Below are 22898 nucleotides of genomic sequence, written 5' to 3'. Positions count from 1 at the left end.
AAATTTGGCACATGATCTTCTAGACGAAGCTTGTTGAAAATTGTTTAAAACGATCCATTATTTCACCTAGCCCCCGTAAAACTGAACCCGCCGAAGAAGACTTTTAAGTTCATATTTATGTTTAATATACTCATATCACGACAAAAAGCTGCAAAACCAAGTTCTATACTAGACTTGATGACCCTCACGAATTCTGTAATAATAGGTCCTCATATGACCCTAGCCCCTATGAAAATTCCCCATCAAAATTTCACTTAAATGTCCACAATTTTATTCGAAAATAAACGGCTTAAGTATATCTTAGGCAAGGTAAAATTCAATTTATAATTTAAGTAAGGCGGCTTCGCCCGACTTACTTGTTGTGCGTTACAAACATCAGTACAAACTCAGGGTATATTGAATTTGTGGTGTAGGGTATAACAGAAAATGCAGTTATATTTAGAAAATACTGCTTATATTTGTTTGAAAATACAGGTAAATTTAAGATTAAATTAAAAACATACTTGGTAAAGGGTATATAAGATTCGTAACAGCCGAACAATTGCAACAATTATTAGTTTTGGTCAATGATTAGCCAAAAATAAACTAAATTACTAAATTATATGAAATACTTGTTTGCAATGAATATTTGGCCATTATAAAAAGGTAATTATATTTTTCTAAAATAAAAACATAATTTTCATTTCTTGTTTCGATTTATATTGGTCCAACACCCGCTATAAAGTATGTCAATAGGCTCAAAATCACTTTCTGAATCGATTTAACTATATCCGTCTGCGTGTCCATGTAAAGCTTGTGCAATTTTAAAGATGAAATTTGGCACATTCTCTTATTTTGACCTAGGAACTAACAGTATGGAAAATGGTTTAAATCGATCCATTATTTAGTAATTTACATAACTAAACAAAAAAAATCGACTTATTTTTTTCTCTAGTTTAACAACACTTTGTACTTTATTACAGAAACTCCTTGCATTTGGCATATGTACCCCAAGGGCATTTCGGGGTTTAATTTAATTTGTTCGTGGTTCAAATTATGTTTTTAAATAAACTATTATCTTTTACTATTCACATTACCAAATACTATTGATATTCTATAAGCAAAATTTAGCAAAAAATATTCACACAGTGAAATATTTTCACAGGACATTGAAAAAAACGTCTGCTTACTATCATATGTAAAATTATTCTTTCGAACTTCCAGGGATGAAAGATAACTGATAAACAAAAATAAAATTATGATAATGATGAAATCGGTTACACAGTTATCTAGTTTTTCAGGTTTAGCAGTTGTGCCCCTATGTTGAATGATCCCCCTCCTAACCTATTTCTTGTGAAAAGTCAAATTTCCGTTTTTGCTAGGTTAACATTTAGACCTCTCGTTTAAATCCAGCTTAAGGCAGTATTCAAAGTCTTCTCAATACTTCTACATAAGTAATTTGGATATTTTTCTTTAAAAGTATTACGACATAGTCCGCACAGTAGACAGTTGTACGTCTTTTTTCAATCCTTATGAGGCTATTTGATCTGATAACCCAGAGTAAAGGTGACACAATAGCAACGGCAACGCGAAATACCTTTTTCCAAATAGTTATGTCCTACATCTCATAGCTTACAGAGCACTCGGCCAATTTAAAATTGTACTATGGAGTGTATACGAGTATTAGTGAGCACGACATGTCAACAAAATTTTCAAAACTAAGTTTTTAACTCAAAACTCTTATTCGGAGGTTACGGTTATATGGGGGCTTGGCGAAAATTTTTAATTGGCTTCGTAGTTAGGTCCCAAGGACACACAGACAGACGGACGGTCAAAAGGACATAATTCTGAGCCGATAGGTATACTTTAAGATGGATGTAGGACCACTTTTTAGTGTTATAAACATCAGCATAAGCGCATAATACCCTCCCCACTATAGTAGGGTATAATATATATTACTTAAATAAATGTTATTAACTAATTTGCACAATTTCATAACATTATATTTATGCCATCATTACGTTATGGTTTTCATTTGAACATATTCCATTTCAAAAAATGTTTCGAAGAATATTTTTCATTGTATTTTTTGGACTTATTATTACGGTAAAATCGACAGAATTTATCAACTTCTAACACATTAAATTGCAAATTCTCTTTTAGCCCACCTATAGCCGACGATATATGAAAAGTGTTAAAATTGAATGTAGTGGAAATTTAAAATATGTATATGGCAATCATACATGTCGTCTTAAAGCTATAAATCGCTTCAAGGCAGTTGGAATGATGGTGGTACATATTCGTGAACAATTACGTAATATAACGGTAAGAGAGTGTATGTATTGAAATAAGTTTGTATTAAAGTTTCTGTGTAGTGGAACTCAAAAAAAAATTTTAATTCGTCTTTTTTTAATTTAATTAATTATAGATTTAATTAAGTATACATGCTATAAAATTAATCTTTATTTTCAGTTTAATATGGGCTTTTACGTTCGTAATAGTGCCAATGTTTTTAAACCATATTTATTTAATGTAACCGAAAATATTTGTAAATGGTATAATCAAAGATCACCCGGTGCCTATGCAAATATTCTTATGAAAACCTTAAAGAAATTTACCAACGTAAATCACACATGTCCTTATACGGTAGGTTTAACTTTAATAAACACACATTCAAAACTATTTTTATGCATATATATATCATATTTCAGGGACCCTTAATTGCAAAAAATTTATACTTAGATGTGAGTATAATACCGATACCGTTACCCAAAGGTTCATATAAAATACTTGTAGTTTTTTACGAAGGTATTAATAATACAATTGATCATATTGGAACTGTAACATATTACATGGACTTGATTGAATCTACTCAATAATATTTGCTAATTTTGTGGAATTGGTTAAAGTGATTGCCGATCGTAAAACAATTTTATAGTGAATTTATGTATATAAGAGCAATATTTTTGATAAATGTATGGATATCAATATTTGGTTATGTGCGTTTTTTATGATTTTCGGAAGGGAACCTTGTATGGGAGCTATGACCAATTATGGACCGATCCAAAAAAACTTTCATTGTAATATCTCTGTATATAAGAGCAAAACTTGTACCAAATTTTATATCGATATCTTTGGTAATGAGTAATGCGTGTATAAGTGATTTTCGGGAGGGGACCTTGTATGGGAGCTATGACCAATTATGGACCGATCGAAAAAAAAATTAATTTTAATATTTCTGTATATAAAGGCAATACTTGTACCAAATTTTATATAGATATCTTAATTAAGTAATGGGTTATGTGCGTTTAAGTGATTGTATTATATTTGTTATATGAGCAATAGTTGTTCGAAATTTTATATCGATATCTTAATTTAGTAATGAGATATACGCGTTTAAGTGATTTTCGGGAGGGGACCTTGTATGGGAGCTATGACCAATTATGGACCCATCTACAAAATTTTTCCTCTAAATAAATTTTATTGTCATAAAAATTTAATTTCTAAAATTTTGTGAAGATATCGACATTACGACGGAAGTTATTAACAAAAAACCAAATTTCCGGGAATTTGTACTTTTGTATGGGAGGTATATGAAATTGTGGATCCGATTTTACGCAAAGATTAAGCTCTTGTATGGAAACGAATGTGTGCCAATTTTTATGGAATTATCTTGCATAGTTTTCGAGAAAATTACATCAGAATGTGTAAAAAATGCCTATTTTTTTCGAGGTTGTTTCAAATTTTGATTCATAACTTTTCCCGATGTGAACCGATTTTGCCCATTTTCAATACCAAACAACTTAGGAAAACAAAGAATATTTTGGGTGAATTTGGTTAAATTCTATTGCTTTGTTTTATCGTGAGCGTGTTTTACACAGACAGACGGACAGACATAAAATCAAAAAATACCAATTGCAAAACGGTAAGGTATCAAAAAGTCCCTTTTATGGCTTCTCACTTAATCCAGACTCTATATACTTAATTTCACGTTTCTATGTTCAATATTATAGAAAATTCAAAAAGTACCTTTTGTAGAACGAAAAAAGTACCAAAGAGTCCCTTTTTGTAGGTTCTTACCTAGTCAATATTATAGAAAATTCAAAAATTACCGTTTGTAGAACGAAAAAGTACAAAAAAATCCTCTTTGATGTGTTCTCGTCTAATCCGGACTCTACATACTCAATTTCATGTTTCTAAGTTCATTATTATTGAAATCTCAAAAATACCTTTTAATTCGGATCTCGCCGATATCTGACAGACGGACATGGCTATATCGACTCCACTATCTATAAGGATCCAGAATATATAAACTTTATAGGATCGGAAAATTATATTACAGAAATTACAAACGTAATGACAAACTTATATATACACTTCTCATGAAGAAAAGTAGACCAGAAAAAATGTTTCATTGAATCAATTAAAAGTTAATTGAATCAATTAAAATTTAATTAAAATAGGTTTCAAAAATTAGAGATAATTAAGACAAATAAAAATTTGTTTAAATAAATATTAAAGAAAGATAAAAACATGTTAATTGAAAATAAACTACCGATAATTTTTTCTGTAAATTTATGAAACCTTCTTAATTGATTTTTTAAAAAATTCTCTACCAAACAGTTAAATTCATTTGATTAATGAATAAATTAATAAAAAATAAATTTTTTATTTATTAATTATTTAATTTATACAATTTATTCAATCAATGTTAAATCTTGCCTTAATTATTGACAGTTTTGATTAATTCGTAATTTAGAAAGCAATATTTTTTTATTTTTTTCCAAAGTTTGGTTATAGGTGCAAAACTTGCTTGATATCTTAATTTTTTTCTGTGTAATATTTAATGCTATCTGACAAATTCTATTGCAAAATATTTGACGAAAATGACATAATCACTTTTTTTGTAAATTTTTTATTCTGCATGATTTTTGCAAAGAATTACGAAATAAATAAAATAAAGACGTTATAAAATTTGGTTATGAGAGGGAGGATAGAAGGAGTAGTGTTTGTGGACATTCGATTTAAATGTACCCACATTGTAAGTGACTGGAAAGACTTCTGGGGAAAGTTTGTTCCACATAAAGACACTATGACTAAAGAACGAATTCTCTTTGCAGTGCATTGTACGATCAACTGGCCAATGGACCACAAATGAGTGTGCTCTTGGAACACATTCCATTGCAGTATCGATAGAAGAGTTTGCAACGATGCTCCAGTGAATCAATAAAGTTGGAATCCTAATTGTTTCAGATAAGTACTTTCACCCTCTTCTATACGCGGTCGAGTAGTCCCAAAATAGACTTTAAAGCGCCGGCCATACATGAGAGAGTTGTATTTCCATAAGGAGGGGAGTGAGGTATGTCTTACAGCTTTTGTGAAAACCGAGACACTTGAATGCTTCCTTCGACACTTGAAATATGTGTTTGGTCCAGCGATATCACAATGTATTCTCATACCCAGAACATCAAGAGCTTTTAAATCCTTGATATTTACACCACCTATAAATATAGATGAAGTAACATGATTTGTGGTGCGTTTTTTGCGCTGAAACGCAACATTTAGTCTTACGTGCGCTGTAAGTAAGTAAGTATATAGATAGATAGATAGATAGATAGATAGATAGATAGATAGATAGATAGATAGATAGATAGATAGATAGATAGATAGATAGATAGATAGATAGATAGATAGAGATGTCTTAATTTGGTAATGAGTTATGCGCGTTTAAGTGATTTTCGGAGGTGACCTTGTATGGGAGCTATGACCAATATGGACCCATCCAAAAAATGTTTCCTCTGAATAAACTTTATTATCATGAAATTTTCATTTCTTAAATTTGGTGAAGATATCGACATTACAACGGAAGTTATTAACAAAAACCCAAATTTCCGGGAAATGTACTTTTGTATGGGAGGTATATGAAATTGTGGACTGATTCTGGCGATTTTGCGCAGAGATTAAGCTGTTGTGTGGAAACGAATGTGTGGTAATTTTAATGGAATTATCTTACATAGTTTTCGAGAAAATTACATAAGAATGTGTAAAAAATGCTAATTTTTTTTCGAGGTTGTTTCAAATTTTGATTCAAAACTTTTCCCGATGTGAACCGATTTTGCCCATTTTCAATACCAAACAACTTAGGAAAACAAAGAACATTTTGGGTGAATTTGGTTAAATTCTATTGCTTCCTTTTATCGTGAGCGTGTTTTACACAGACTGACGGACAGACGGACATAGCTAAATCGACTCAGAATTTGATAAGGACCCAGAATATATATAGTTTGTTGGGTCTCAGATGAATATTTCTTGGTGTTACACACGGAATGACAAAGTTATATATACCCTCTATCACCACTGATGGTGGTGGAGGGTATAATAAAGATTTCGCAAAAATGAAACTGGTATCTTCAGTTTTTGTGAAATCTAATAAAGTTGTTAAGAAAATTGCAAAAAGATACCAAAAAGAAGTAAAACTTGGATACTTTTCTAATTTTCTCAACGAATTGCAGAAAGTATGTCTACTTTTTCCTAGGGTTTTTATGAAAAGATTGAATTTTAAACATTTTGTAATTTCTAAAAAAGTCGTTGATAAAATTTTAAAAATGTCCAAAATTAAAGTGAAATAAACTAGAGCAACTTCTGTAGACTGGTAGAGCGGGGGGAAAACAAGGAGCAATCTACAAGAAGTTTCTCTGATAAATATAATAACTCTCGTCCGAGTTATTATAATTATATGCGGTTGCGGGATAAAAAGAAAAGAAAGATAGCGGGGAATTAATAAATAATAATTCTTTTCTTTTAAGAGAGGGGAATGAGGGATAATTACCTTTTGTTCTGCCGGGCCAAATGAAGTAAATAAAGTGGGTTGGCTTTTTTTGTATTTTATTTTATATTTTGTTCACAGCACTGAGAGATTAAATTAAAGTTAAAGAGCTGGAGAAGTATTTTAATGTGTTCACTGCGACTGATGAATTACAAGTGAAGGTCTATTTTAATTATAAGAAACGCGAAGCTTAGGTTCAGGCTTTCGCTTGGACGTCGGGAAGCGGACCTGCGGTGATTGCTGCGGCTTTTTCTGCTACGTTTGCTTGGCCGATTGGTAGTATTGCTACGGTATTCCTCTTGGCTGGGGTGCTCTCTTGGCCGGGTTGCGGTAAGTCTTCGGTTGGATCTAGGTGGGATAAACAAAGTGTAAGTAACTGACAAAACAAATGAAGGTGGATTAGTGCTGGGAAAATTAGGGATTGTTAAGTATGAAAGTGTAAAAATGAGAAGTGTTAAATGAGAGATTAGTAAATAAAATGAGTTAAAGTTATTAGAGCGTGTAAATATAGATTGCTGAAAGAAATGTTGATATTTGTGAATGGATTAAAATTTTAATCTAAGTTAAAATTCCAATCATGATTTTCGCTTAAAAATGGTAGGTAACATAATTTGACGATGGGCCGAGTAATGATTCCTGAGCTTATTCTTACTTCGGCAATGCGTACATTATTATCTGAACCAAAGTAAGTTTTTTCGATTCTTCCTAGACGCCATTCGTAAGGCGGCTGAAGATCGTCCATTACAACGACGAGATCTCCGATTTTAAGATTTGTAGTAGAGTTTTTCCACTTATAGCGTTTGTGTAAAGTTTTAAGATAATCATTTTTCCAGCGTATTGAGAATTGATGATGCATAGCTTTTAATTTTTCCCACCTATTAATAAGAGATATATTTTGATAATCTTGTTCTGGGAGAGCCATTATCGGGGCTCCTCTTAGGAAATGTCCTGGGGTTAGAGCAGTTAGATCTGAAGGGTCTTCAGATAAAGCTGAGATTGGGCGAGAGTTTAGTACGCCTTCAATTCGAGTTATAATTGTTGAGAATTCTTCAAATGTGAATTTTTGAGCACCAGTAATTCGTTTTAAATGAAATTTGAAACTTTTTACGGCGGCTTCCCATAAGCCGCCCATATGAGGAGCGTGTGGGGGAATAAATTTCCACTCAAAGCCGTGTGTCAAGTACTTTTGAGCTATATCTTGAGATGCGTTTTTTATAAAGGAGGAAAATTCTCGTAAAAGTTCTCTACTAGCCCCTAGAAAGTTTCTACCGTTATCAGATACTACCCTTTGGGGTAGTCCTCGCCTCCCAACGAAACGAGAAAATGCAGCTTGAAATGCCGCTGAAGACAGATCAGAGCATACTTCTAAGTGAACAGCTTTCGTACTAAAGCAAACGAATACGCTTACGTACCCTTTGACAAAAGTAGATTTTCGTAACGCTGACGCTTTGAGCTCAAAAGGCCCAGCGAAGTCAATGCCAGTTATTTGAAAAGGTAGCGACAAATTACATCTGGTAGGGGGTAAGGAGCCATTATTTGAGAACAGGGTTGCTGTTTGTAAATTATACAAGTTTTACAGTTTCGTATTATATTTTTTACACGAGGCTTGAGTCTGAATACATAAAATTCAGTTTGTACCATTCGGCACATTTGACCACATTCGGCATGGGATAAGAATTCGTGTAAATATTTGAGATAAAGTTTACAAAAATGTGAATTACCGGGTAAAATTATAGGATAGCGTTCGCTATAGGGAAGTGATGATTGCGATAATCTTCCATTTACTCGTAAAATTGAGTTCGAGTCTATAAATGGATTAAGGGATTTTAGCGAACTTTTATTGGGTAATGCTTGAGATTTTAAGCAACATTCGTATTCTTCGAAATAGAATGTTTTTTGAGCGAGTATAATTAGTTTATTTTTTGAAAATTTCATTTCATCTTGAGTTAAAGATAATTGAGTAGCGGAATTAACTTTTTTACATTTGTTAATAAATCGAAAAACATAGCACATAATACGTAAGGCTTTGCTATACGACGAAAATCTTTCAAGAATCTGTTTATTTTCTGAATGCATTGATACTATTTTGGAAAATCTTTCAAGAATATCTGTTTGTTGAGTTACTGGAATGCATTGATACTATTTTCTTTGGACATTCGAGTTCCCAAGTCTGCTGGATTATCATGCGTTGGAACATGTTTCCATATGGCGTTTGGCGTTAAACGATGAATTTCTGCAATACGATTTGCAACATATGTTTCCCACGTAGATGGGTGTTTAGAGAGCCAACCTAACACAATGGATGAATCAGTCCAAAGAAAGATTTCTTTAGTATTAAAATTTAATGAAGAAATAACGTAATTTACTAATTTTGATAGCAAAACTGCACCATTTAGTTCCAGTCTTGGAAGACAAACAGTTTGAATTGGTGCCACTTTACTTTTTGCTACAAGTAAATTTACGAAAGTGTTATAAGTTTTCGTTTTACATCGAATAAACACTGTAGCACAATACGCAGTTTTAGACGCATCTGAGAATCCGTGGATTTGAATATCGTCAGATGGCGTATACTGTAACCAGCGTGGAATGGAAATTGTTTCTATATGAGATAAATCTCGAACTAGATTATTCCACTTTTGAAGAGATTCAGATGAAACATCTTCATCCCATTCCAAGCCTTCTAACCACAGCTGCTGCATCAGCATTTTTGCTCTGATGACGATTGGTGCAAGCCATCCAGCTGGATCAAAAAGTTTTGCAACTGAAGATAAAATTTGACGTTTTGTTATTCTTTGAGATTCATCGATGGGTGAAAAACTATAAGAAAATGTTATTTAGTTAGTTAGTTAGTTAGTTAGTTAGTTAGTTAGTTAGTTAGTTAGTTAGTTAGTTAGTCAGTCAGTTAGTTAGTTAGTTAGTTAGTTAGTTAGTTAGTTAGCTAGTTAGTTAGTTAGTTAGTTACTTTGTTAGTTAGTTAGTTAGTTAGTTAGTTAGTTAGTTAGTTAGTTAGTTAGCTACTTAGTTAGTTGATTAGTTAGTTAGTTAAAGTTAGTTAGTTTTTTGTTTATATTTGTTTATTAGTTTGTTTTGTTTTTTTCATGATCACGTCATATTTTAAACAATTTTTAATATATGGACAGTTTTGTATTTTGCCAAATATAATAGCTGCAATAATAACAGCAATATTTGATAAACATCATTAAAAATAACTTAAAATAATTAAATGGTTCTCTATATGCATTTATTAACAAAAACTTTTCATTGTCGATTTCATTACCAAAAACTCAAATAACTGAAAAAGTTTTCATAATATGCTTTGGCGCTTAATTTCCATTGTTGTTTGTGGACTTTTTATAATGGTAAATTAGTTTAAATTAATAAAACAATTGCTTTTTGTTTTACAAAATTAAACATATTTAAAACACTTTATTGTAGCCCATTTACAGCAAAGTTTATATGAAAACTGTTAAAATTGAGTGTTTTGGAAATTTAAAATATGTGTATGGTAATCATTCATGTCGCCTAAAACCCATAAATCGCTTCAAGACTATTGGAATAATGGAGGTGCATGCTAGGATAGAGCTGCGTAATATATCGGTAAGTAGGATACATAAATCTTTTACATTTTAAGTTTATTATTAACTAAATTATATTTCTTTTCTATTTACAGTTTAATATGGCCCTATTTGCACGTAATAGCGCAAATATTTATAAACCATTTTTATTTAATGTAACAGAGAATCTATGTAGCTGGTACCATCGTAGAACACCTGGAACCTATTCAAATATGCTAATGAAAATTCTCAAACATCATACAAATCTTAATCACTCATGTCCTTATAAGGTAAGTGTTGTAATAGATTTGCAATTATTTTGATTTAATTTAAATTTTCAATTTCAGGGTCCCATAATTGCAGACAATTTATATGTAGATGTAGCTGTAATGCCGATACCATTTCCAAAAAATTCATATAAATTTAATGTCGTTTTTTATGAAGGACTTCAAAATGTTCAAGATCATATTGGAACTGTAATATATTATATGGATGTTATTGAGACTCGAGAATAATATATATTTTTTTTAAGTATCTGGTCTTTGACTTAGTCATGATTTTTAAATAATTATCTTTAATATACATAGACATTTAAATACAGAAAATCGAAAAATCGAAACGAAAAAAGGATCGTTGAAGGTGAGACGTCCTCGTTTGTGGATCCCTGACTGCGCCTCTGGTCGGATCACGTGGTTCAAATTAAAAACCTAAATTCCTCAGAATCGGAAAAAAAAACATTTTTATAAATTAGCTTTAATAAGCTTCATTGAGCATAACTTACACAATGAAAAACAATTATAATTGTATAGTCGGACTTTGCCGACTATATTGTACCCCACACCAGTCAGTATGTTAAAAAAGTGGTACGATTGTATGAGGGATTGGCGAAATAATGGACCGATTTCATTCATTTCCAATAGCGTTCGTTCGCGCCAAATTTCATCAAATTATCTTAAAAATTACGACCAGTAGCGTATGCACAAGGTTTTCATGGCTACACAGACAGACAGACGGACGGATAGACGGACATAGCTAAACCGACTCAGAAACTGATTCTGAGCCGATTGCTATACTTTAAGGTGGGTCAAGAACCAATATTTTTGGGTGTTACAAACAACAGCACAAACGCATAATATCCTCCCCACTATAGTGGTGTAGGGTATAACAAGTATGAATGTATAGTCGAACATGGCCGACCATATGATATCCTACACCAGTCTTTAGTTTAAAATTGTTAATTATTAATCGAATAATAAACTATTTAATTTGTTTTTAAATTACGGTTATATGGACGCAAGGCGGAATAATGGACCGATCGTAATAAATTGTGATCAGTAGCATGCGCACAAACTTTGGACACACACTGACAGACAGACGAACGAAGAGGCGGACATAGCTAAATCGACTAGAAGTCGATTCTGAGCCGATTGGTATACTTAAAGTGGGTGTTACAAACAGGCAAAAAAACGTTTAATACCGTCTCTTCACTGTAGTAGTGGTGTAGGGTATAAATATTGATCAAAAATCGTGTAATTTCATTCATTCAGTATTTCACAATAATGTATTGAAAAAAATATTTTCTACTGAACCGAAACAATCAGATATTAAATTCAAAGTAACAATCGTATTCCACAGAGCATTTGTATAATTAACAAATAATAAAACCATGAAACTTTTTATTTGTTAAACAAACTTGTTCATTATCGCTTTAAATCACAATAGCTTAATTCATTTTTAAAATATGTTATATCGCTTAATTTTAATAATTATTTTTGGACTTTTTATTACGGTTAGAAGATCTAGGGAATTTTTTCTAATAAATTAAAACAAAAATCAATTATAATCTTTATTATAGACCTGCTGCAGTAAGACGTATTTGAAAACTGTTAAACTTGAATGTTTTGGAAATTTAAAATATGTCTATGCTAATCATACATGTCGTCTTAAACCTATAAATCGCTTTAAAACTGTTGGTATGATGGAGGTACATGCTAGGATTGAGCTGCGTAATTTATCGGTATGTCAGCATATGATAAAAAAATATATCTTAAATAATGTTTTTTTTATATTTATTCTCACATTACAGTTTAATTTAGCCCTTTTCGCTCGTAATAGTGCTAATATTTTTAAGCCTTATTTATTTAACGTAACAACGAATGTGTGTAAATGGTTCGTCCATAGAACTCCCGGCGCTTATGCAAATGTTTTAATGAACGTTTTAAAACAATATACCAACATTAATCACTCCTGTCCTTATATAGTAGATATTATCTACAGTGGCTTTAAAATTTGTTTTTTTGCATTTATTAAAAGTATTTTAATTGCAGGGTCCAATAATTGCAAGAAATTTATATTTAGATGTCGGTATAATACCAGTACCGTTTCCAAAAAACTCCTATAAATTCAATGTGATATTTTATGAAGGACAAGAGCAAATTGGAACTGTTGTATATTATATGGATTTAATAGAGGCTCGTTATTAATATTTTGAAATCTTTATTATTATATTTTTTAAATAATTGTTATTATATGTATGTATGTATGTTAATTGAATATTTTGAAAACCGATGATTAAGCTTTTCAATATAACAAATTATTTTAACAAATTTTAACAAACGTCATTTAAACGTCATATATAAAAGAGTAGCTTTACTAACTGACTGATTCATCATCGCACACCCCAAACGGCTGAGCCTAGAATCATGAAATTTTGACAGTAGACGTATTTTTGAATATGAAGATCCACTAAGGAGGAATTTTTACGGGTAAAAAGGGGAAAAACGGGTAAAAAAATTCCAAAATTGACTAAGGTTAGAAATAATAACTTATTCCTTATTGGTCATACGCTATAGACAAGCGTATGTCCAATATATATATAACGACAGCCCCTTACTAAGTAATGTATGAAATAACTACATTACCTACAATAATCATTACCAAAATTTGAAAATATTTTACTATATTTAACTCATTAGGGTAGAAGGGGGATCATATGCTATAGGGGCACATCTGTCAATAGCGAATAACTTCAAAACTGAGTAATCGATTTTATCGCATTATCAAATTTTGTTTTCGTTTATCGATTATCTATCATGCCTGAAATTTGAAACATTAACTTTATATATGATGGGAGGCAAACATGGTTAATTGGTTTTCAAAAAGCTGTGAAAATATTTCACTGTGTAAACTTTTTATGCAAACTTTTTTTAGTTTTTGTAATAGAAAAAATATATTGGTCAGTATTAGAACGTCAATAATAGTGAACAATAAGACATAATAATATTTTCGATAATATAATTTGAAGCCCGAAAAAATGAAACTAAACCCCAGAACTGCCCGTGTAGTACATGCGCCATATATATGTAATGCTTGTGATGTAGAACAAAATTTGGTTAAAAAATGTAGAAAATATCAGTAATAATTTGTTTTAATTTTTTTGTTAAGTTTTGTGAAATAAACAATAAATATCTGTTTTATTATACTTTGTTTAATTAATTATAGTATAAGACAGCAAAATAAGTTTTTATTTTTGTAATTTTTATACCCTACACCACTTTAGTAGGGAGGGTATATTGGGTTTGTGCTGATGTTTGTAATATACAAAAATATTCGTCCTATACCCACCTTAAAGTATACCAATCGGCTTAGAATCATTTTCTGAGTCGATTAAGCTATGTCCGTCCGTCTGGCTTGCTGGCTGTCCATGTAAACCTTGTGCGCAAGATACAGGCCGCAATTTTCAAGATAATTAGATGAAATTTGGCACATATGCTTCTCTTAGCCCAAGAACAAAGCATATTGAAAATGGTTAAAATCGGTCCATTATTTCGACTAGCCCCCATACAATCGTACCACCCAAATAGGTCCTTTTGGCTTATAATTTAAATGATCTATTATGTTAACAAAATATAGAACTTTAAATGACACTACCGATTTTTGTAATGATCGGGCTTCATTTGACCCTATCCCCCATACAAACTCCCTTTCAGAAAATGACTTAAAGGTCAAAATTCACTTACAAACACTAATAACACTTTTAAATTCTACATAAATAATATTGAAGAAGACTTAAATCCCCCTACCAACATTTTAAGGATAGGGCCATATTTTGCCCTACTCCCCTTTGAACCCTCTTAAAAGAATCTCTTTTTTTTTTGCCAAAAAAGTAAAAATTTTCCGAAATAAAGTTAAAAAACAAACCAAATGTTTTATTTTTTTAAATAATCCCCATTTTTAACATATATACTGACTGGTGTAGGGTATCATATCATCGGCTACGCCCGACTATACACTCATACTTGTTTCTTTTGTTTTACTAACGACAATTCTACCCCATCCCCTTGGCGAATTTACCCCATGGATGGGGCGGTATCGCCGTTTATGGTCAGAGCGGAAAAGTTAATAAAATATGTACATGAGGATAACTTAGGAAAGATTGTAAGGAATTAAACTAAAGCTAACATATCTACATATTTCCAAGAAAAAAATTTAAAATATATATTGTTGTTTTAATTTGAGGCCGCCTCAAGAAAAAGTGGCATATGGTCCCCCTTCTACCCTACACTTCAATATAAGTTTATTGCTAGGTATATACCTACATCGATTCAAATAACGTACACAAAAAACCAAAAAATCTATTGTAATTAATAATTTTGGATAATTATACTTTTATTCGCATCAATGCATCCCATTAGATGGATCAAAATAATAAAAAGGTGAATGTATCAAAATTATCGTATGGTACATTAAAGCAACAAAATTAAATTGACAATTAATTAGTTTTATTAAAAAAAATGTATTTTATCTGTGTAGAATAACATTATAACCCATTTAATTCTATATAAAACTTATTCATTATTAATATAACATTTTACATTACAAAAAACTAAAAACGTTTTCAAAACATGTACCGCCTTTTAATTTCAATATTAATTATGGGACTATTTCTCAATGTAAATGAGCTGGTGAATTTGTTTGCAAAAAAAAAAAAAAATATTAAAATTTTATTTTTAGGGCATCAGAAGCAAGGCGTATTTTAAAACTGTTAAAATTGAATGCTTTGTAAATTTAAAATATGTTTATAATAACCATACATATCGCCTTAAACCTATAAATCGTTTTAAAACTGTTGGTATGATGGAGGTACATGCTAGGATTGAGCTGCGTAATGTATCGGTAAGTAAAACAAGTAGGAAAGTATAGTCGGGCATGGCCGACCATATGATACCCTACACCATGAGTATATTTTTACAATTTTTACTTTTATAAAATTTTTATTTTTTTAAATAAACTTTTATGTTGAATATTACCATAATTCCAAAATATTTAAGCCATTTATTGATAAAAAACTAAAATTTCTAAATGAGGCTTTATATAGGTCAAATATGGGCCGATCCTCGGTAAATTTGGGAAAAGGTTATATTTCTAAATAACAGTTAGTTTTGTTGAGTTTCTTTACGATACAAATGGTTACAAGTAAATTTTAGACGTTTAAGTCATTTTTTGAAGGGGGGTTTGTATGGGGCTAGGGTCAAATATAGGCCGATCCTTACGAAAATCTGCAGTGTCATTTATACTTATATAAAACTTATTTGTGCCAATTTTTAGAGAGATAGCAGAATATTTGACGTAATTATAGCATAAAAAGTTCAAATCGGGAGGTACGGTTGTATGGGGGCTAGGTGAAATAATGGACCGATTTCAACCATTTTCAATAGGCTTCGTCCTTGTACCAAAAAACATGCTTGGTCCAAATTTCATAAAATTATCTTGAAAATTGCGGCCTGTACCTTGCGCACAAGGTTTACATGGACAGCCAGCCAGCCGGAGAGACGGACGGACGGACGGACATGTCTTAATCGACTCAAAAAATGATTCTGAATCGGTCGGTATACTTTAAGGTGGGTATTGGACCAATATTTTTGTATGTTACAAACATCAGCACAAACGTATAATACCCTCCCCACTATAGTGGTGTAGGGTATAAATATTTGTCATTATTTCAAACTTAATATTTCTTTACTTATTCTTTAAATTTTAGTATAATTTTGCCCTTTTTGCTCGCAATAGTGCAAATGTTTTTAAACCCTATTTATTTAACGTAATAACGAATGTGTGTAAATGGTTAGACCATAGATCTCCCGGAGCCTATTCAAATATACTAATGAATATTTTAAATCAATATACGAACATAAATCATTCTTGTCCCTATATAGTATGTGTTAAAGAGTTATTTTAATGGTATTTTATTAATTGAAATTAATTTAATTTTAGGGTCCTATAATTGCGAAAAATTGATATTTATATGTGGATATAATACCAGTACCGTTTCCAATAAATTCGTATAAGTTTAATAAAATTTTTTATGAAGGACTTAAAAATATACAAGACTATATTGGAACTGTGGTATATTATATGGATTTAATTAAGACTCGTCATTGATAATTATAAAATTATTATTGTTGGGTAATAAAAGAGTTCCAAAGGTGGCCATAACTCTAAACCTTAATAATAAGCTTTATAAAAAGTCCAGAGAAAACATTTTCCAAAATTATCTCTTATTAATTTAATTTAAGTTAATTTAAATTTAATTGTGCTAAACAAAATACTTTTGCAACCATTAAATAATAAATTTAATGAAATTTCTAAACAATAAATAAAAAAAACCTTATAAAATAAATAAATCTTTAAAATTATCTGGTTACAATTTCTCTAATTCTTTAAAAATTAAAACAAGTAGGTCGGGCATGACTGACCATATAATACCCTAAACCATTAGTATAGTTTTAAAATTTTTATACCCTCCACCACCATCAGTGGTGATAGAGGGTATACATAACTTTGTCATTCCGTGTGTAACACCAAGAAATATTCATCTGAGACCCAACAAAGTATATATATTCTGGGTCCTTATCAAATTCTGAGTCGATCTAGCTATGTCCGTCTGTCTGTGTAAAACACGCTCACGTTAAAACGAAGCAATAGAATTTAACCAAATTCACCCAAAATGTTCTTAGTTTTCCTAAGTTGTTTGGTATTGAAAATGGGCAAAATCGGTTCACATCGGGAAAAGTTATGAATCAAAATTTGAAACAACCTCGAAAAAATAAGCATTTTTTACACATTCTGATGTAATTTTCTCGAAAACTATGCAAGATAATTCCATAAAAATCGGCATACATTCATTTCCACACAAGAGCTTAATATTTGCGTAAAATCGCCATAATTGGTCCACAATTTCATATACCTCCCATACAAAAGTACATATTCCCGGAAATTTGGTTTTTTGTTAATAACTTCCGTCGTAATGCCGCTATCTTCACAAATTTTTAGAAATTAAAATATTATAATAATTTTTTGGATGGGTCCATAATTGGTCATAGCTCCCATACAAGGTTCCCTCCCGAAAATCACTTAAACGCACATAACTCATTACTAAATTAAGATATCGACATAAAATTTGGTACAAGTATTACTCTTATATACAGAAATATTACAACGAAAGATTTTTTCGATCGGTCCATATTTGGTCATAGCTCCCATACAAGGTCCCCTTCCGAAAATCACTTAAACGCACATAACTCATTACTAAATTAAGGTATCGATATAAAATTTTGTACAAGTATTGCTCTTATATACAGAAATATTACAATGAAAGATTTTTTTGATCGGTCCATAATTGGTCATAGCTCCCATACAAGGTCCCCTCCCGAAAATCACTTAAACGCGTATAACTCATTACTAAATTAAGATATCGATATAAAATTTGGTACAAGCATTGCCCTTATATACAGAAATATTACAATGAAATCTTTTTCCGATCGGTCCATAATTGGTCATAGCTCCCATACAAGGTCCCCTCCCGAAAATCACTTAAACACGTATAACTCATTACTTAATTAAGATATCGATATGAAAATTTCGTACAAGTATTGCTCATATACAGAGAAATAATATTGTGAAATTTACATTTAGCAAAAATATTGCTTTTATATACATAAATTCACTATAAAATTGTTTTACGATCGGACCATATTTGGTCATAGCTCTCATACTAGGTCCAGAAAATCACTTAGATTCACAATATTTATTACCAAGTAATGATATAGACACAGAATTATTACATAAATCGGTAGAACTGATTTTTGTTGACATTTGAGCCCAATTAGTGGACGGATTTCAACCTGTACAATAGCTTTCGTCCTTGAACCGAAAGTCCTTCATCAAATTATCTTGAAAATTGCGACCTGTAGCGTGTGCAAAAGGTTAACATGAACACATAGGCATACGGACGGACAAAGCTAAAACAATGCTGAAAGTCATTCTGAGCAGATTATTATACTTTATGTAAGGTATATAATTTATATTTTTGGGTGTTATAAACATCAGCAGGAACGCATAATACCCTTCCCACTGTAGTGGTCTATGGTATGAAAACTTCTCCCTCGAAATTAAACTCTATTAAAAAATAGTTTCAGAGGTACCATGTACTGGATGTTCTGTGAACTGCGCTGCTAAAACATAAAAAATATTGAGAGAAAATTTTCTTAACTTTCTGAAAAACCAAGATATATAGTCGATCGAGTATACAACTTTCTACTATTTTAGTATACAAAATCTCAGGATAAGGAATAGGTTCTATGACGAATTGGGGGATATTACGGTTTTTAACCCTTGCAGTTTACTAGATTTTGTCAAGGGAATTAGTTATTTCTTCGATTGGCGAACAAAAATTTTCTCTATTATTTCATTAGTCTTTGTTTCTCTGCTTTTGGACTAGTTTACTAACTTGTCAATGGGTCAATTTAGGGATTAGTCTTTTGTCAACTTTACTAACTGACCTATGTAATATCTAATGAACCAGTATATGGACAAGTTAATTGAACAATCTTTGGTCTTGACTATGGATAATTCTATGAACTAGTTTTAAGACGAATAACTAATCCATTAACTAGTCATATGACTAGACCTGTCCTATACCTATAGACCTGTCTGCGGTTAAGGCTAAAGACAAATATCTAGACTAGTCTTGAATAGTCTATGAATTTGTCTACAGGCTGTTGTGTGGCCAGGTCTAGTCTATTGATTAGTCAATTTGCTAATCTACTGACTGATCTTTTAGTAGTCCATTGATTTGCATTATTATATAGTATATATATATATTATATATATATATATATATATATATATTATATATATATATATATATATAATATATATATTATATATATATTATGTATATACTATATTATATGTATAAATTATATATATGTATATATATATATATATATATTATATACTATATATATATACTATATATATTATAATTTATATACTATATTATATATAATATTATATATTATATATATATAAATATATATTATTAATAATATATTTATATATATATATATATTATATCTATATTATATATATATTTTATATATATATATATATATATTATATATATATATATATATATATATATATATATATATATACTGATCCATTGGCTAGCTTATGGCTAATTTCCAGTCTTTGAAACTAGTCTCTGGACAAACCGTCTATGGACTAGTTTGTTTACTACTCTATTGAACCAATCCGATAAGTCTTTTAACTACATCATTGGCTAGAGAATGCACTAGTTTTCGACAAATGAAGTTGAAAGTTTACTGAAAATTAGTTCATCACTAGTCTTTTGAATAGCATATGAACTACTCATAGGACTATTCTATAGATGTCTATGGACTAGTCAGATGTCAATGATATATAGCAGTCTACAGACTAGACAACGTACTATTTTAAGGACCAGCCCATGGACATTCTTTTGACAAGTTTATTTACTACTCTATGGATTACTCGATGGTGTAGTCTAGTCTAGAGCTGTCCATTAACTAGCATATGGCCTAGTCCATAAGCTAATATATACTAGTCGACTAATTTATATTCTATTGTCTCTTGACTAGTCTATCGACAAGTCTATGGCCTAGTCTTTTAACCAGTTTATTAGCTAGTCTACACGTAGAGAAAAAACATAGTTCAAAATGGTTACTATAACTAAACTATATTCACTGTAACAATATATTTTATCAACACCTAATAATTGTTATTTTAATTATATTTAAACAATATTGTTTTTACTGTAATCATTTTCATGTTCATGGCGATTATAAATTTGAGTATGATTCACTGAAAAATAATTTAATTTTCAATAACTAAGTAATGTTACCGATGAAAACATATTATGTTAATAACAAATATTTCAACTTACTACGAATAACCATTATATGTTAAGTTTGCTATATGTTATATAACCATTGTATGTTATGTTGTTATAAATAACCATTATATGTTTTGTTGTTCTATGTTTGTTGGTACAATAACAAAACAACTTTAGCCACACACCTCACACATATTATTTTGTGTGTGTGTGTGTGTTGTTTTAATCACAATAAAATGAGTTGAATTAATTTTCATTTGGTTAATAACATTATATGTATAAGTATTTCACTTTGTATAGAATAATGTGGTTATGTTTTTGGGAATCAAATCGAAATTTGTAAATCGGTTGGAGTAATGTAGGTTTTTTTAGAAACTGTAATTTTACTGATTCAGTAATCAAAATAGATTTGATTTCGAATAAATCTTTTTTTGTAAAGACATATTGATCACATTAGATCATAATATAGTCATTATGATAAAAAATATTATGATAAAATATTTTTGCTGATTTTAATCATAATATGATATTTAAAAATTGTTACAATAACCATAATATATTTAGACTACAATCCATGGTTGTGGTAACCATTAGAAAATGGTTACCACAAACATGTTTTTTTTGCGTGTATTATCTAATATATTTATGGGCAAGATCACTGTCTTATTTAGCTTTTAACTAGTAATTCTATGAAAGACCATTGACTAGTCAATTATGTTGTGCAATATTCATTCTGAAAAAAGTACAATAGCAATGAATTGCTACCCTTTTATATTGAAGTTTTTTTTTGTCTTCTGCCAAAAAAGGTAAAAAAAGTACAAATCTATTTACAATTTTATTTAACAAGCTTTTATTGGTTTACATGAGAAAAGTTGTTTTTTGGACAGAAAAATAAAAATAAACTTTATATCCCACTTACCTGGTGACAATTCCTCAGTAATCCCCTCTATAGCAACCGTAAAAAGTGCCAACATAACAACTGACACAACAAGCCATTGATGTTGCTGCAGCAGTTGCCATTGTTTAAATTTAAACTTTTGCTGTTGAGGGCGTATAAAATGCAATATTCGAAATGATTGTTTCGGATTTAGATGTTGGTCGTATTGCTGCTGCAGATATGTTGTTGAGTTTGGCATTGTCATTGTTTGGGGTTTTTTTGTTTGTTTGTTTTTAACAAGTGCTTGTATAGTTTCACTTATACTAAAGTTGCTGCTACTATTTTCATGTAAATCAAAGTGTTCCAATTTAAGTATTAAATGCAATTTTAACTTTAACAGATTTACTTTATTTTTATTTTTTATTTTGCGAAAGCTTCTTGTACTTGTTAAGAGAACAAAAAAAGTCTAACAATTCATCAAAAATTTACTGAATTTTGGATTTAGTTACTTTAGTTGGATTGAAGTTTTTTTCTTTATTGTTTTGTTTAAAACTTTTTTAGAAGTAATTTAAATTAAAAAAAAATACTGTTTATGGATTACAGTCGAAGTGGTCTACCAACTATATTAGAAATAAAACGAAATTAACACCTGTAAAGAAAGTTTAAAGTTTTAATAGTTTTGATATTTAAAAAAGTAATTTAAAAATTAAAAAAAATAGTTTTTTATAGATAAAGACAAACTGTCATTATGTTTAAATTTCGAAAAAAAAAAATATTTAATTAGTTGTCATAAAAATTCAAATTTAAACAAAAAATATTATAAAACTACTTATTTCGTTTTAAAAAACTTTAATGTTAAGCATCCTTGTCTACATGAAATTGAACAACAAATTAAATGCAAATTTTCTTTTTTTTTTATAACAAAACATACTTGTCACTGCAGTTTATTTACTCATACAGAAAAGGTCTTATATAGAAGAAGAAAACGAAAAACAAATAAAATTTATATAAAATAAGATAAACACGTACTATCTGGACTGATGACAGTTTGACATTTGACAGTTGTACTTTACAACAGTTACAGCCAAAAAAAAAAAAAAACAAAAAACAGCAACAACAAATAAAAACCAAAAAATGTAAGAGATAAAAATGTTAAAAAATATATACAAGAAAATACGAAGACATAACAATGACATATAAAATAAAGTAAATATAAGCATATTGTTATTGTTGACATTTTTTACATTTTATTCTTGTTATTTTGTATATTTTCTTTTTTAAATTTTCTTACGACAAAGTCTTGAATCTTAAAAATGCACAAAATATTATAAACATCTATAATAGACCTGCTCTTAAAGTTTATTAACAATTAAATAGAGGAAACCTCCGATAGAGAAGTACTGAAATTGATACAATCCGTTATCAAAAGTGATCTTATCGTGTTTG

General features: G+C 30.2%; 1 protein-coding gene across 1 annotated transcript in view; it reads right to left on the bottom strand.

Moving 5' to 3' along the window:
- LOC111687535 (semaphorin-2A) overlaps nt 1-22898 on the bottom strand; it is a 165919-nt gene that overhangs the window by 129642 nt on the left and 13379 nt on the right. The window contains exon 2 of the mRNA XM_046954613.1: nt 21495-22101. Within this exon, the coding sequence (XP_046810569.1) occupies nt 21495-21717 (223 nt within the window). The 5' untranslated portion in view covers nt 21718-22101. The remainder of the gene's footprint in view (nt 1-21494; nt 22102-22898) is intronic.

Source organism: Lucilia cuprina, chromosome 6 (genome assembly GCF_022045245.1).
Source record: "Lucilia cuprina isolate Lc7/37 chromosome 6, ASM2204524v1, whole genome shotgun sequence".
Lineage (NCBI taxonomy): Eukaryota > Metazoa > Arthropoda > Insecta > Diptera > Calliphoridae > Lucilia > Lucilia cuprina.
Note: the sequence above shows the minus strand (reverse complement) of the source record. Positions and strands in the feature narration are given on the sequence as shown.